The sequence below is a fragment of the Polypterus senegalus genome, chromosome 11 (assembly GCF_016835505.1).
Source record: "Polypterus senegalus isolate Bchr_013 chromosome 11, ASM1683550v1, whole genome shotgun sequence".
Taxonomy (NCBI): domain Eukaryota; kingdom Metazoa; phylum Chordata; class Cladistia; order Polypteriformes; family Polypteridae; genus Polypterus; species Polypterus senegalus.
The window spans coordinates 27,806,625-27,818,864 of NC_053164.1; the positions used below are offsets into that span (position 1 = coordinate 27,806,625).

The 12,240-nt window shown below is 38.6% G+C and overlaps 1 protein-coding gene across 2 annotated transcripts in view; it reads left to right on the plus strand.

Annotated features, from left to right (window-relative positions):
* Nucleotides 1–12,240, plus strand: part of LOC120538772 (transforming growth factor beta-1 proprotein-like) — an 88,520-nt gene that overhangs the window by 22,090 nt on the left and 54,190 nt on the right. Inside the window, exon 1 of one of the 2 annotated variants that reach the window (XM_039768239.1) lies at nt 118–1,011. The exons of the other annotated variant lie outside the window; for it this stretch is intronic. Coding sequence (XP_039624173.1) covers nt 963–1,011 — 49 coding nt within the window. The 5' untranslated portion in view covers nt 118–962. Of the gene's footprint in view, nt 1–117; nt 1,012–12,240 lie in introns of those variants that run through there. 2 annotated transcript variants of the gene reach the window in all.

Consider the following 12,240-nt stretch of genomic DNA (forward strand, 5'->3'; position numbering starts at 1 on the left):
ATGTGTTCTGTACATTCTATTTGAGATATCACAATGAAATTTCCCAGTAAATTAACTTTGAAGAGTAACTGCCAAATTTCAGCAACAAGTGTTCACCAGAGACCAGAGTTGTTTCATATAGATAGATGGACAGACAAGACAATGGCAGTAAGTGCTTTCATATTTTATGTGAACACACCTAAGAATATTTTAAATGCAGTTAGGACAGCCATTAGAAAGCCTTTACATTTAGCATCAGTGGCAGTGCCCAGTCTGAGCACAGAGTTAAATAAAAAGGTGTTTTTTTCACAATCCTGCTAAGCTATTCCTATACCATTCAGCAGAGTATGACCATGTTGTAAAATAATGGTCATCTGAGGGGCTCAGGCCCTCCCAATTAACCTCATGAAATCCCCTGAAATGAATTGAAATTGTGTGGGGGGCTGGGGTCCTGGTCTAGTAAAACATGTTATTGTGTTAGCAATCACTTCCTGCCCATTACTGAGTTTGTGAGAAAATATTGCTGCAAAGTGCTTCTTCACAAGCAGGACTCCAAAGCAGCTGTCTGTAAGTGCTGCATGGCCTGAATGGAGATAAGCAGCTTGAGTGGCAAGGAAAGAGGGCACGTCCTTTAAATTTAGATAATTCAAGAAAGAGAGAGGAAACTTTCATAGGAAATGAACATTGTAGGCCATCATGAGAGCTAGTGTTGATAAAAAGTCTGACAGCAATTATCGATACTATAGTACTGACAGTATTCAAATTTGGAACAGCAACAGGCTAGCTGCATCTTGTTCCCAGTTAGTATTAGTTGCTCAGTTGTTTTCTGAAAACAGGCTCAGGTTTTGTTATTTATTACTTTTGAATATCAAGCCCATTATTGGGATGAATCTGTGGCCATTCTACCAAGAGAACTTCAGTTCTTCGTAGTCTTCAGTGTGCAGGGGTGAAACCAAAGGTGGCCTTGGTAGTAATGGATCAGAATGGAGCTGCAGCAGTTTTTCCACATACAGCATTGGAGTGTATATACAGGTATGTCACTGTCTCTTCTGTGTGATCCTAGTCTGGTGGTGTTGTGGATTTTGTTTGGGGATTACATGAGCATTAATGATGCAGTTTGGCTGTTTAAGAAAGGCATATCTTAAGTGGTAGTATTCTACATAGGTAATTTATTGTATCTCTCAATAAAAAAAAAACTCTTGCGACGATACAAGACTTTTTTCCTGCAACGAGACGTGGTCTTTTGAAGAGAGACAGAGAGACACTTTCACTTCCCACTAGACAGACAAGTCACGTCATATTTACAACCTTTGGAAGCAAGTCCCATGATACACATGCAGAGCAGGCTAGAAATAATGGAAGTAGGAAAATTGAGAGTAAATATCACATTAGCACAAACAAACTGAAAATATTACTCGGTGAAATAACAGAACAGTGAAAAGAGATAATATTCAGGTGCTCTACAGACTTTTAAACATTTGAAGTGCCGCACAAAATGCAGATCACACGGCATGACAGCAGCAGCAAGACAGCAGCTGATTGAGCAAAGAGAAGGTTAAAAAAAAAAAAAAAAACTATTTGTTTCCCATTGTATCATCGTTTAAGAGGGGTTTCGGGGGAGCGGTCACGTCTCCTTTGGGTGCGTAGAACTGGCCTGGTTGGGGTGGAGGGGTTGGCAAGCGAAACCCCCTAGTATATTTGTAAAACCAAAGTAAGATTTCAGTGTTCAGCCAGCAACTGGAGTTAGAGAGTACTAACAGGACCTTCTTGGTTACCACGAGGTATTTCAGACTCAATGTGTCTGCTGGTTGAATTAATTTTCCTCTGCCCTTCACAAGAAGGCAATATGTGTAAAGCATTAGAAGGGTGTTAGGCTTTTGAAATCCAGCAGCCCCCAAGCAAAATCCAGGTGCGGCCTGCGCCACCACCAACCTACTCAAAGCACCATGATGCCCCAGCATTGATGGACTAAAAGCCAGAAGTCCACATGATCATCATCATCATCATCAAGTCCTTCCGTGAAAACCATAAATACAAAGAGGACTGTTTCATTTATGTTAGGTAGATTGCCTAGAGGGGTCTGGGCGGTCTCATGGCCTGGAATCCCTGCAGATTTTATTTTTTTCTCTGGCCGTCTAGAGTTTTTTTTTTTTGTTTTTTCTGTCCCTCCTGGCCATTGGACCTTACTCTTATTCTATGTTAATTAATGTTGACTTGTTTTATTTTCTTACTGTGTCTCTTATTTTTCTATTCTTCATTATGTAAAGCACTTTGAGCTACATTCTTTTGTATGAAAATGTGCTATATAAATAAATGTTGTTGTTGTTATACTCATCCAGCATGTGAAGCTCATGGACCATGTGCTGTCTTTTGCGATGACAGTGACATAGCAACTGGGCAGGCAAACAGATACATAGCTTTTAATTAAGGTGGATAAGAAGACAAGTGAAGACCATTCAGTCCATTAAGACTGCTTGGTTAAGCCTATGTCAAATTAAATGTGTTTTCCAGTGATTTTAACTCATATCCTTCAAGTACATAAGTAATTCAGAGGCAGTTTGTGGAATGTTCCCATGAAGCTGATCACCTAAGCGGTGTGAAAACATGGGAGCCCCAAACCACAGACACAGTATGCCATCACACGTTATATGAATACAATAAAGGAAATGTATTCCACAAAGCAACTTTACAGACCTCTTTCTAGTAATGTGCCAGAATTATACAATAAATCATTACAATAAAGCACCAATTTTTCCTCCTTCCATCCTCCAGTTGATTGTTGCCTGCTGCCTCCTGACTCTGACTCGTCCATGTGTGGCAGCGGGCTGACATTTATGCCAGACCCGGGAAATGTTTCTGGTGTCATTCTGTCTCCACTAGGAAGCACTTCCAGGCCATAGACAAAGTAGGGTGGTTCTCCCCTGACAGCACCCTCTACCGATCCCAAGGGACCCCTATGGTGCTGCTGTTCCAGATTTCGTCTAACATTCGTCTAGCATTCTTGCAAGTGTCCCAACAAGTTTCTTTTACAAGAACCACTGTCACCTAGCACATGGGGGATGGAACTACTCCCAAGTTCCAACTTCTGTTGGTCCATCCATTACCATTATTTTATCCCAGCTAGGCTCAAAGTTATCTTTTCATGCAGTCGTCCAGTCCCTCCAGGTAATAACTCATTCTTCTCCCTGGCCGAGATGCCCATTCTCATCCCACATGTGACATGGCCAACGATTCACTCTAATAAAAGTTTTCATTTCCTCTTTAGTTGGAGGGATGGGGCTGTTTGTGCAGGAGTACCGACAACCAATTAATTCTCATATGGAAGTACAATGCATAGACACCAGCGATAAGGAATAAGGAACATGCATATTTTAAACCTCGCAAACAAAAGAGAAGCTCATCGTTCTGATGTCTCATGTTTTATAAACTAAAGCAGATGGTAAAAAAAAAGGGCCAAGACTGAGGTAAATGTGCCATACCTATTAAATATTAGTACATCGCTGATTCTGTTGGGCAGAATGGGGGCTTTGGACTTCGCAAACAGTAGTGGGGCTCATCTGTCTGTCTGATGTCCTGTGTTTTACAGTATGTAGTATTAAGGAATGGAAAAAAAATAAAGGGGCAGTGATTGCTGCTGAATTTTCTGCAGCTATTAATTCTTTGTGCTGAACTGGCTCTGTCAAGTGACACACAATTGGCTATCCAAAAAAGAGACAAGTAAGACCATGCTAGACGTTTGACACTTGATCGCTAACTATGATAAGGCCAGCGATTTTCCGGTCATTTAAATCGACATGGTTCCGATGATTAGATCAGCGACTGCTGTCAGCTAATCTGACACAGCACATGACTAGAAGTCCTGTAACGTGACACCAGCTTTAGCTAATAGCTTGACTCTTCAAATAACTCATCCAGATACATTATAAAAGTTGTCATAGTTTTTCCTTCGGTTCCTTGACGTGTTATGTTGTTGCAGAGTCCCATGATCCTTTGTATAAGGAAGTGATTCATATGAGCCAGGCTTAATTGCACTTACCCTTACTATCCACCTGGATCAACTGTACTCTGAAAACACAAATTAGGTCCAAATGCTTTCTGTACTTAATACTCAAAAAGGTTTAATTCCCTTAGCATAACAGAGTAGGATATGGATACTTTAGTCCAAGATGATCTTGGTTGCTCTCCTCTGTTCAAAATTGCTGCTTTTTTTTTTTTTTGGAAGTGTGGTGGCCAGAACATCCTACATAACACCAAGAGCAGTCTCCCTAATGGATTATACAGTCTGAGCATAACATCCCTTGGTTTATATCCAACAATTTGTACAATACAATTTTTATTATGGCTTCTGCACATAATTTAAATGTTAAGAATCAATATAAATGTACTTTTCAGTGGCTACTTCCTGTAGGTCAGTAAATTTATAATTGATTATTTTTTTCATGCATGTAGTATCTCACATAATTTATTGAATTTTTCAAAATGCTTGTTAATTGTCCAGATCTTTTTTTAATTGTTTTTCTGCCTTCTCTATATCTGTTACCTCTCCAGTGTTGGTGTCATCTGCAAATTTTAAAAATTCATTAACTATACCTGAATCAATGTCATCAATATAAAATACAAACAATGGTTGTCCAAACACAAACCCTTCAGGTATTCCACTGATTAAATTGCCACAAGTGTTACACTTTTAGCGCTTTTAAGTTGTTGTATGAGCAGATAAACTCATGTCCCCTCATGTATGTGTGACTGTGACCACTAGCAGCATCACGCAACTCTTACTTGCATGGCAAAATGTTTGCCTATTTCTTTCATTTTTGGAATGTTACCTCAATTAGCCCCCATCACCCATAGTGAGTTTTAGAAGAATCATCTTCCCCTTAGCTTTGCCTTTTACTAAAAATGGTCTGGAATGCAAGTTGCCCTTCTTTATATGGCTTTGTTGCCTACTGGTGGGCCACTCCCTGTTTCTGGCCATAATGTATAACATGAGCCTTGCCACTGCAACTAATCTCTTAATCAGTAATTCCTGTGTCTTGCTGAGCTGCTTGCTTGATTACACTTCTCGTTTTCCTGTTTATCTACATGTACGCTGACAATAACCCTCACGATATGAAGTTTAACAAGAATGCATGTGACACAGAAGTGCTTTTACTCTGAAGCCCGCTTCTTAATTTTGGGCTGATGCAAATGGAAATATGTTAGTGGCGATCATGCTGACATTTACACTGGGGTCCAATTACTGTTGATGGATCAGTATGTGTTTATCGGGGGAGGCAAATAATCCCAAAGTACAAGGCATGAGGTAAAAATGAGAATTTTATTTTATAAGAATTGTACACACTGTGTCATTCATGTTCTAAACATAACTATAACTCCTTATATTCCACTGACCACTGACTCTGTTCTCATGCAACTTTAATTGAATTGATCTTTGAATCAGACTCACTCTGTCATACCAGAATTTAATGTGTGGCAGGCCTTATACCCCAGTGGGGCAATGTGCCAAGCTTTGAAATACTAGCTGTATACACCCTATTTGGGAAACCAGTTAAACGTTTCTGTGTCATAGCATAGCTGATCAATTATGATCTAAATTACATGCTTGAGTGCAATTATCAAATAATTAAACAAAAATTTAACAGGTTTCAATAATAATTCAGCTGGCTCTTGTGGTCGCCATGCAAAGATGTCCATAAATGCACCCAGCATCCATAATCAAACCTACTTAGAGGAAGTACTCCACCCAAAAATGCTATATTTCTTTTTGTATATTACTTACCCACCATGTAGTCTGTAATGATGGTCGAGAACATATTGTAATCTTGTGTTTTCAGGCTGAATGGAGAGAAAAGGTTTATGATATAGTAGAAGCTAAAACTGGCCAATAATGTACAGCAAACAATGTGAAAAATATCCTTGGGGGATCTCATGTTACACATGTCCCATAATCTACATGTCAGACATCTAATTGTATGCTCAATATATGCAAAGCACAATTTTTTTTTTTTTGCTAAAATGATACTCATGAATAATCTTTTGCCATTGTACAGCATTGGTCACTATTAACTTGTTTTATATTATCATGAGAACATGAAATTACAATTTTTTCTCAGCCCCTCAACCCCTACAATGTACGTGGGGTAAGTAACATATAAAAAAATATCATATTTGGGTGAAATATTCCTTTAATACAATTTTGGCCTGTGGGAAGAGGACCTGTTCCAGCAGCGTCGGGTAAAAGGCTGAAACCGGTCTTGTTCAGGGCACAATTCTTTTGCAGGCATTGCAATGCATACTGCATATAAATTATGAAACATTATTTATTATATATAGCTCCTTTCCACTTTGATTGCAATGTTAACATACAAGTACAATAATTTAGTCAATTTTTTTCCATCTGTTTAGCAGGCAGTCTGGATGCTTCAACTAGATGACCTGGAATTTAGTTAGTTATTCTTCTTCACTCTGGTCAAAGTATAGGGTCTTCACTGTAAGTTTCCATCTCTCCCTATCATGGGCTATTTGCTTCGCCTCTCCCCAGTATAGACTAAGCCTGCAAGTGAACTCCACCTAGAAAGCTCCACTCACCATCAATGAACAGACCGTTGAAGATGTTGAGTGGTTCGCATACTGGGCCAGTTTAGTTAACAAAACAGGAGGGACAGACAAAGATGTGAATGTCTGGATCACAAAACCACACCAGGCCTTTGTTGCCTTGAAACCAGTGCTGAGTCTTCATTCCAAGTTCAGGGTGTTTAACACAAATGTTAAGTCCATGCTACTATATAGGGTAAAGCACCTGACACATACCAAGCACCTTGACCTCAAGCTATAAGTTTTTACTAACACCTGCCAATGACAGATCCTGTTCATTAGTTGGATGGCAGAGAACCCAGCAGTGGCCCATTATCAATATCGCCCAAATGAAGAAATGGATGTCCATGCAGGGATCAGACAAAACTTCCACATCGTGCCTTAGAATGGAACTCCCATGGAAAAAGGAAAAGCGGAAAAGCAGTCCTGACCTAGAAAAGAACCCTACTGTAAGAACTCAAGACCATTAATTGACCTGGAATTTACCTCCTGCCATGACAAAGCATATCTTCAAGGCCCAGGAGCCCAGATTACATCACTTTCTGGTAGCCCCTGTTGTACTTGCATCTCAACACATGATAATCCCTTAAAGTGCCTGCAACAAAGTAATGATAACAGATTGCTAGCTTTTGTCGATAGACAACACATGACACATAATTTAAGGAAACCCTGAGACAACCTTAAGTGGCTACTGGCCCTTAGTGGCAATCTAGTCAAGTCAAATTCCAAAACCTTTTTTTTTTCCCCCAGACAGACACAGTACATTTGGAGGTGCACACTGTGGAAAATCTATTCTATCCACAGGAGCAGCTTTCACATCCTGCTCTTTATAATTTTGTAACTTGTATTATAATAAATTGCTGCTTTCTCAGGCTTCTTTAGTTAAAATGATGTATGGTATATTTTATTGCCTGTGCTACTTTATATAGCAATTTACATTAAAGTACACATAAAACACAGTTTTACTTGTTGAGTGCATACTTGGGACCAGAGACAGTGAAGTGAACAAGACAGCACAGGCACAGAACTGTGCCAGATTGAGACATTTTGGCAAGACTACCAACTAGGCTGGGTTAGGCTTTGTGAACTAACATTTTTGTGTACAATTAGAATTGCAAATTGCTCTTCACATACTGTAGGTAGTACATGGTGGATTCAGAAAGTATGTTGCAGCCATGTAATAAATTCATTTTTTCCTCACAACACTCATTATACCAGAATGATTAAGCAAATAACAAGATTTTAGCCACTGTGCAAATTAAAAACGAGAAACTGAAATACCACATTGATATATGTGAAAAAAGGGAAGGGGTCTGAATATTTCCTGAATTCTATATGTAAAAAAATGAGAGATTCATCTTTATGCAGGGTGCATGGAAGTGGGTAGTGCTGCTGCTTCGTGGATCCAGCATTCTGAACTCAAATCCAGTTCCTGATTGGTGTTTGTATGACATTTTGCACCCTTTCCCTATGTCTGTGCTGGTTTTCCTCTCACATTATGAAAGACTTGTCTGTAATTTTAAACTAAACTGATGTAAGGGTTAGTGTGTGCCTGAGTGGGCACTACTATGGTTTTCACTGACATCATTTGAGCCTTTTTAATTGCATCCCAAAATGATTTGCTTCTTGTAACTTAGCTTCTCCCATCTTTTATATACAGTATGTGTTTATTTACACTGACTTGCCTTACCAAGGTGCTAGTCCAGTTTTGAACATTTTCAATGTCATTCTGAATTGTTATCATAATTTCCTTAACACTTCTATACTTAACGTTTTTGTATACTGTGAAAAGTTTCCAAGTCTCCTCACTATAACTCCCTTGTTGTTGATATCTTCCCTACCGGGACCCCTTTTTTTGAAAACTACGCCCATTCCAGAAGTGAAGGGGTAAGTTGATTTTCACCTTGAAATAGAAAGGTGATTGAAATGTGACCTTACCCTGCTATTTTGGAGGCATTTTTTGATAAGTACCTTAACATTGCCAGGTTCAGACAATGTGCACAGTGCCTGATGTCACAGTTGCAACAGGATAAAAGTTGGCATTATTAGAATGACATTTTACATTTCATTTTTTGTGACTTTCCTTTCATGGTTTTCTCTGCTTTGTTTCACCCAATTAGGGTTCTGAATCATGGGGAACATGTATTTTAATACAGTTTCTCACTTCAACATTTATTTATTGTAGTTAAAGTAATTTTGCATAGTTTTTGGTTTATCACAGGTGGTGTTAATTAATGAACAGGATAAAAGGTCAGTGCTGATGTCCTGTCCCTATCCGAGATTGTGAATAAATCTTTGTCTTTAGCATAGTGAATTTCTTGTAATTGATCTTCTTTGACTTTTTGATTTTTAGTTCACACTTAAGGTTTGAGAGAAAATCTTTTGAATTTCAGTTTTGATGTTTAATTTGACCTTTGACTATGTTTATTGACCCGATCCTTATCATTGCTCACTGGTATATTTTCTCATGGTGGCAGTATAGGCAAATGGAAGTATAATTTTCAGTTAGTCTTTGGGTTAAAAATCTCTGCTTTGAAATTTTGACTATGATTAAGATTTGAGTCTTGGTTCATTACCACATAAGAATCAGGGTTTGATTTTCACCCATATTTTTGACTACACCTTTTCTCCTGGTCCCGCCAAATAATGAAGAATTAAAAGTTTTTCATCGGTGACCGAATTGTGGTTGCTGGGGCCAAGCCCTACATTAATCCTTAGTCAGTTAAACAGGCTTTATTTTATACAATGAGCAGGTTACCAATCAAATTATGTTATAAATTAAATGGCTTCATTGTACAAAACAAAAGTATAATAAGACAGCAGGGCAAAGCATCAAGCAGGAAAGATGAGAAGATGGGGGAGAATGAGGTGTGAAAGACTTACAAGTGGTGGGTGTGCAGATGAGCAAGATGGAAATGTGATAGGCCCTGATGCATATTTCCTTCCGTTTTGTTCTTTCTGTAAAGTAAAGCACCTTCTGATGACGCTTACAGCAAAAACAGTTATGCAATAAAGACTGATTGCTTTATACCGAGTGTATTAGAGAAGGCAGTAAACCTGTTAGCACAGATCATCTAAGAGATGAGAGGGAGTCAGATGAGTGTCATAGATTGAACAAATGGATAACAATTTCGGAATGGAATAGAAGAGGTATGTGTCTTCAGTTTCTTATGAGAAAAGGGGCTTTACAGAGAGAAATACAATGAAGTGTTGATGCAGCTTGTCAATGGTCATTCACTTAACGTCAAGATTGTAAGGCCACTGTGCTTCACCTCTGCTACATTCAATCAGTGGAGAGTAACAGGTAGAAGTATCACAAAGCAGAGCTGCTGTGATTTCTCTGCTTAAGTATGCAAGAAGGTTTACAAGAATGATGGATAATGCCAGAAAAATATCCAAAATGGAGCCAAACAATAAGATACAAACAGGGGAAACTAGGCGGCATCACCATAAACTTTAATAAACTTCAAGGAATATTCCAAAAGAAGGAGAGCAAACAGTAAAAACCACTAGTTCAGAAATATTCCAACAAAGCAAATATATTTTGTAGGAGAATAATAAAAAATAAAATAAAAAAAATTAATAAAATACAAAAAGTTGTGCCAAAAAGACAACTCAGAACAAACAAATTCAGACCAAGAACCAAGAATTAAATCCAATAGAGATAAACATATGGAAATAAAATACTGACAAAACAATATCACCATTTGAAAATATTCACCTTTTTCCAAGAATATATTGGCAAAGAGCAGTACTCCAGCTGACATGGTGGCCCTGCCTCCAAAGGTTCCACTGACAAAACACTAAACTATATATAAACATAATACTAAATAATTAGCCACAACAATATTCAAAACACAAAGATAAAAAACATAACATACAACATAAAAATAACAATTCAAATAAGAATTGACATGAGCCAAGGACAAATCCCTGGCTAGATGATAAAAAGAATAAGTTGTGTCCTAAGGCATTAAAAAAGATGTGAAGAAAACAAATGGGACAGCAACACGGCAGAGTAGCCAGTTAAATACTTTACTGTGAGTAAGATATCCTGAAATGAAGTGCCTGGTTTGCGATCACACATCTTGTCCCCTACTGTGGCAAAGGGTAGAGGCTGCCCTCTCCAAAATGTAACTTGTGGGAATATTGTATTCCTTAAAACATTTGTAAATGTTGGAATTCATTAAACTCATTTTTGTACAGACTAAGCCATCCTTCAACACAAACTAGAGATGAGAATCATGCCCATACATCCATTTTCTAACCTGCCTGTACAGTTCAAGGTAATGAGGAGCCAGTGCCAATGCTGACAGTGCTATGCATGAAATGGAAAGAAATTCCACAAATGTAAAGTGGCCTATCCATTACAAACAGAGAAATTGGACAGGGAGTCCCTCAAACATGAAAACAAAATGAACAAAAAAATACGACTACACCCAGCCAGCTAGGCGCCTCCCTGCTACCTGAGCAATGAAAACTGAGCTGAATTGGCATGGAGGTGTTTACCACAGCAAATTCATCAAAGCTGCATTAGAGGGAATTAAAGCAAAAACACATTTCAAGCTTTGCTATTTGGTGAAAAGGTGAATTGCTCACTCAGTCACACAGTCCATTTCAATTGGATACTGAATGAGCACTATAACCACTAGGAGACAACACTTCGAGTGTAAAAAAAACATGTAGAGATTTATGTTGATAGGTACTTCACAGGAGGTTTATAGCTCCAGGAATATATGAATAATAAAAAATTATGCATTTTATCATTAAATATCAAAAGGTTATAACTAGAAGTCCCTGCCATACTATATTATTCTTTACTGTAATTCTTTACAATTGCCAGAAAGTTAATGACTCTTAGAAGGAAACATAACAATGCTTTCATGCCATTGGCTTTCTGAGCCCATTATTTCAGTCTGAGGTCAAGATGAAGACTTTCCCTGCATAAGCAAGCATACGAAGGGAAGAATCAACACTGGATAGGGTGCCAGTCCACAGCCAAGCCTGCTCATGCACACACAAACACACAGGTATAATTTCAGTTGGACTGCATGCCAATGGAAGACGTGAGTTAGAGAGGCACTAAGAAAACAGGTAATGTCAGTCAAGGAATTGACCTGGAAGTCTAACTCTTTTGCCAGCAAATTTTCTTCACCACTTTGATATTTGAGATTTGCAAGTTCACCCAACTTCGGCCGATGCAAAACGTAATTGTGAATCCAAGATGTCCAAGATGTAGTAACCTCATATATGTCACCACAAGTCCTACCTACTGGCTTCAAGCTTGTCCTGCTAGGATCCAGCCCTTCTTAGAACATTGCCCATCACACCCTTGTTGGTGGTAGCACTCCTCACAACCACAGGGTGGGCTGGTAAATGCCACTCATTTAGAAATTTGATAATTATTACTTGAAAACCTGCTCAATAAAAGGGCCTTGTGCTGTGGTTTATACTAAATTTGAACAACGTATTATTTGAAGTTCTGAGTTGCACAATGGTAAAGTGGTTCATATTGCTACCTCACATCTCCAAAGACCAGGATTTAAATAATGACCTGGTCATTGTCTTTGTGGAGGTCTTCTCATGTCTGTGTGGGGTTTTCTTTGGGCATTCCACATTAGTTCAAATGCTGATTTTAGTGTGGATGTATCAGTATGTGCTCCCCGT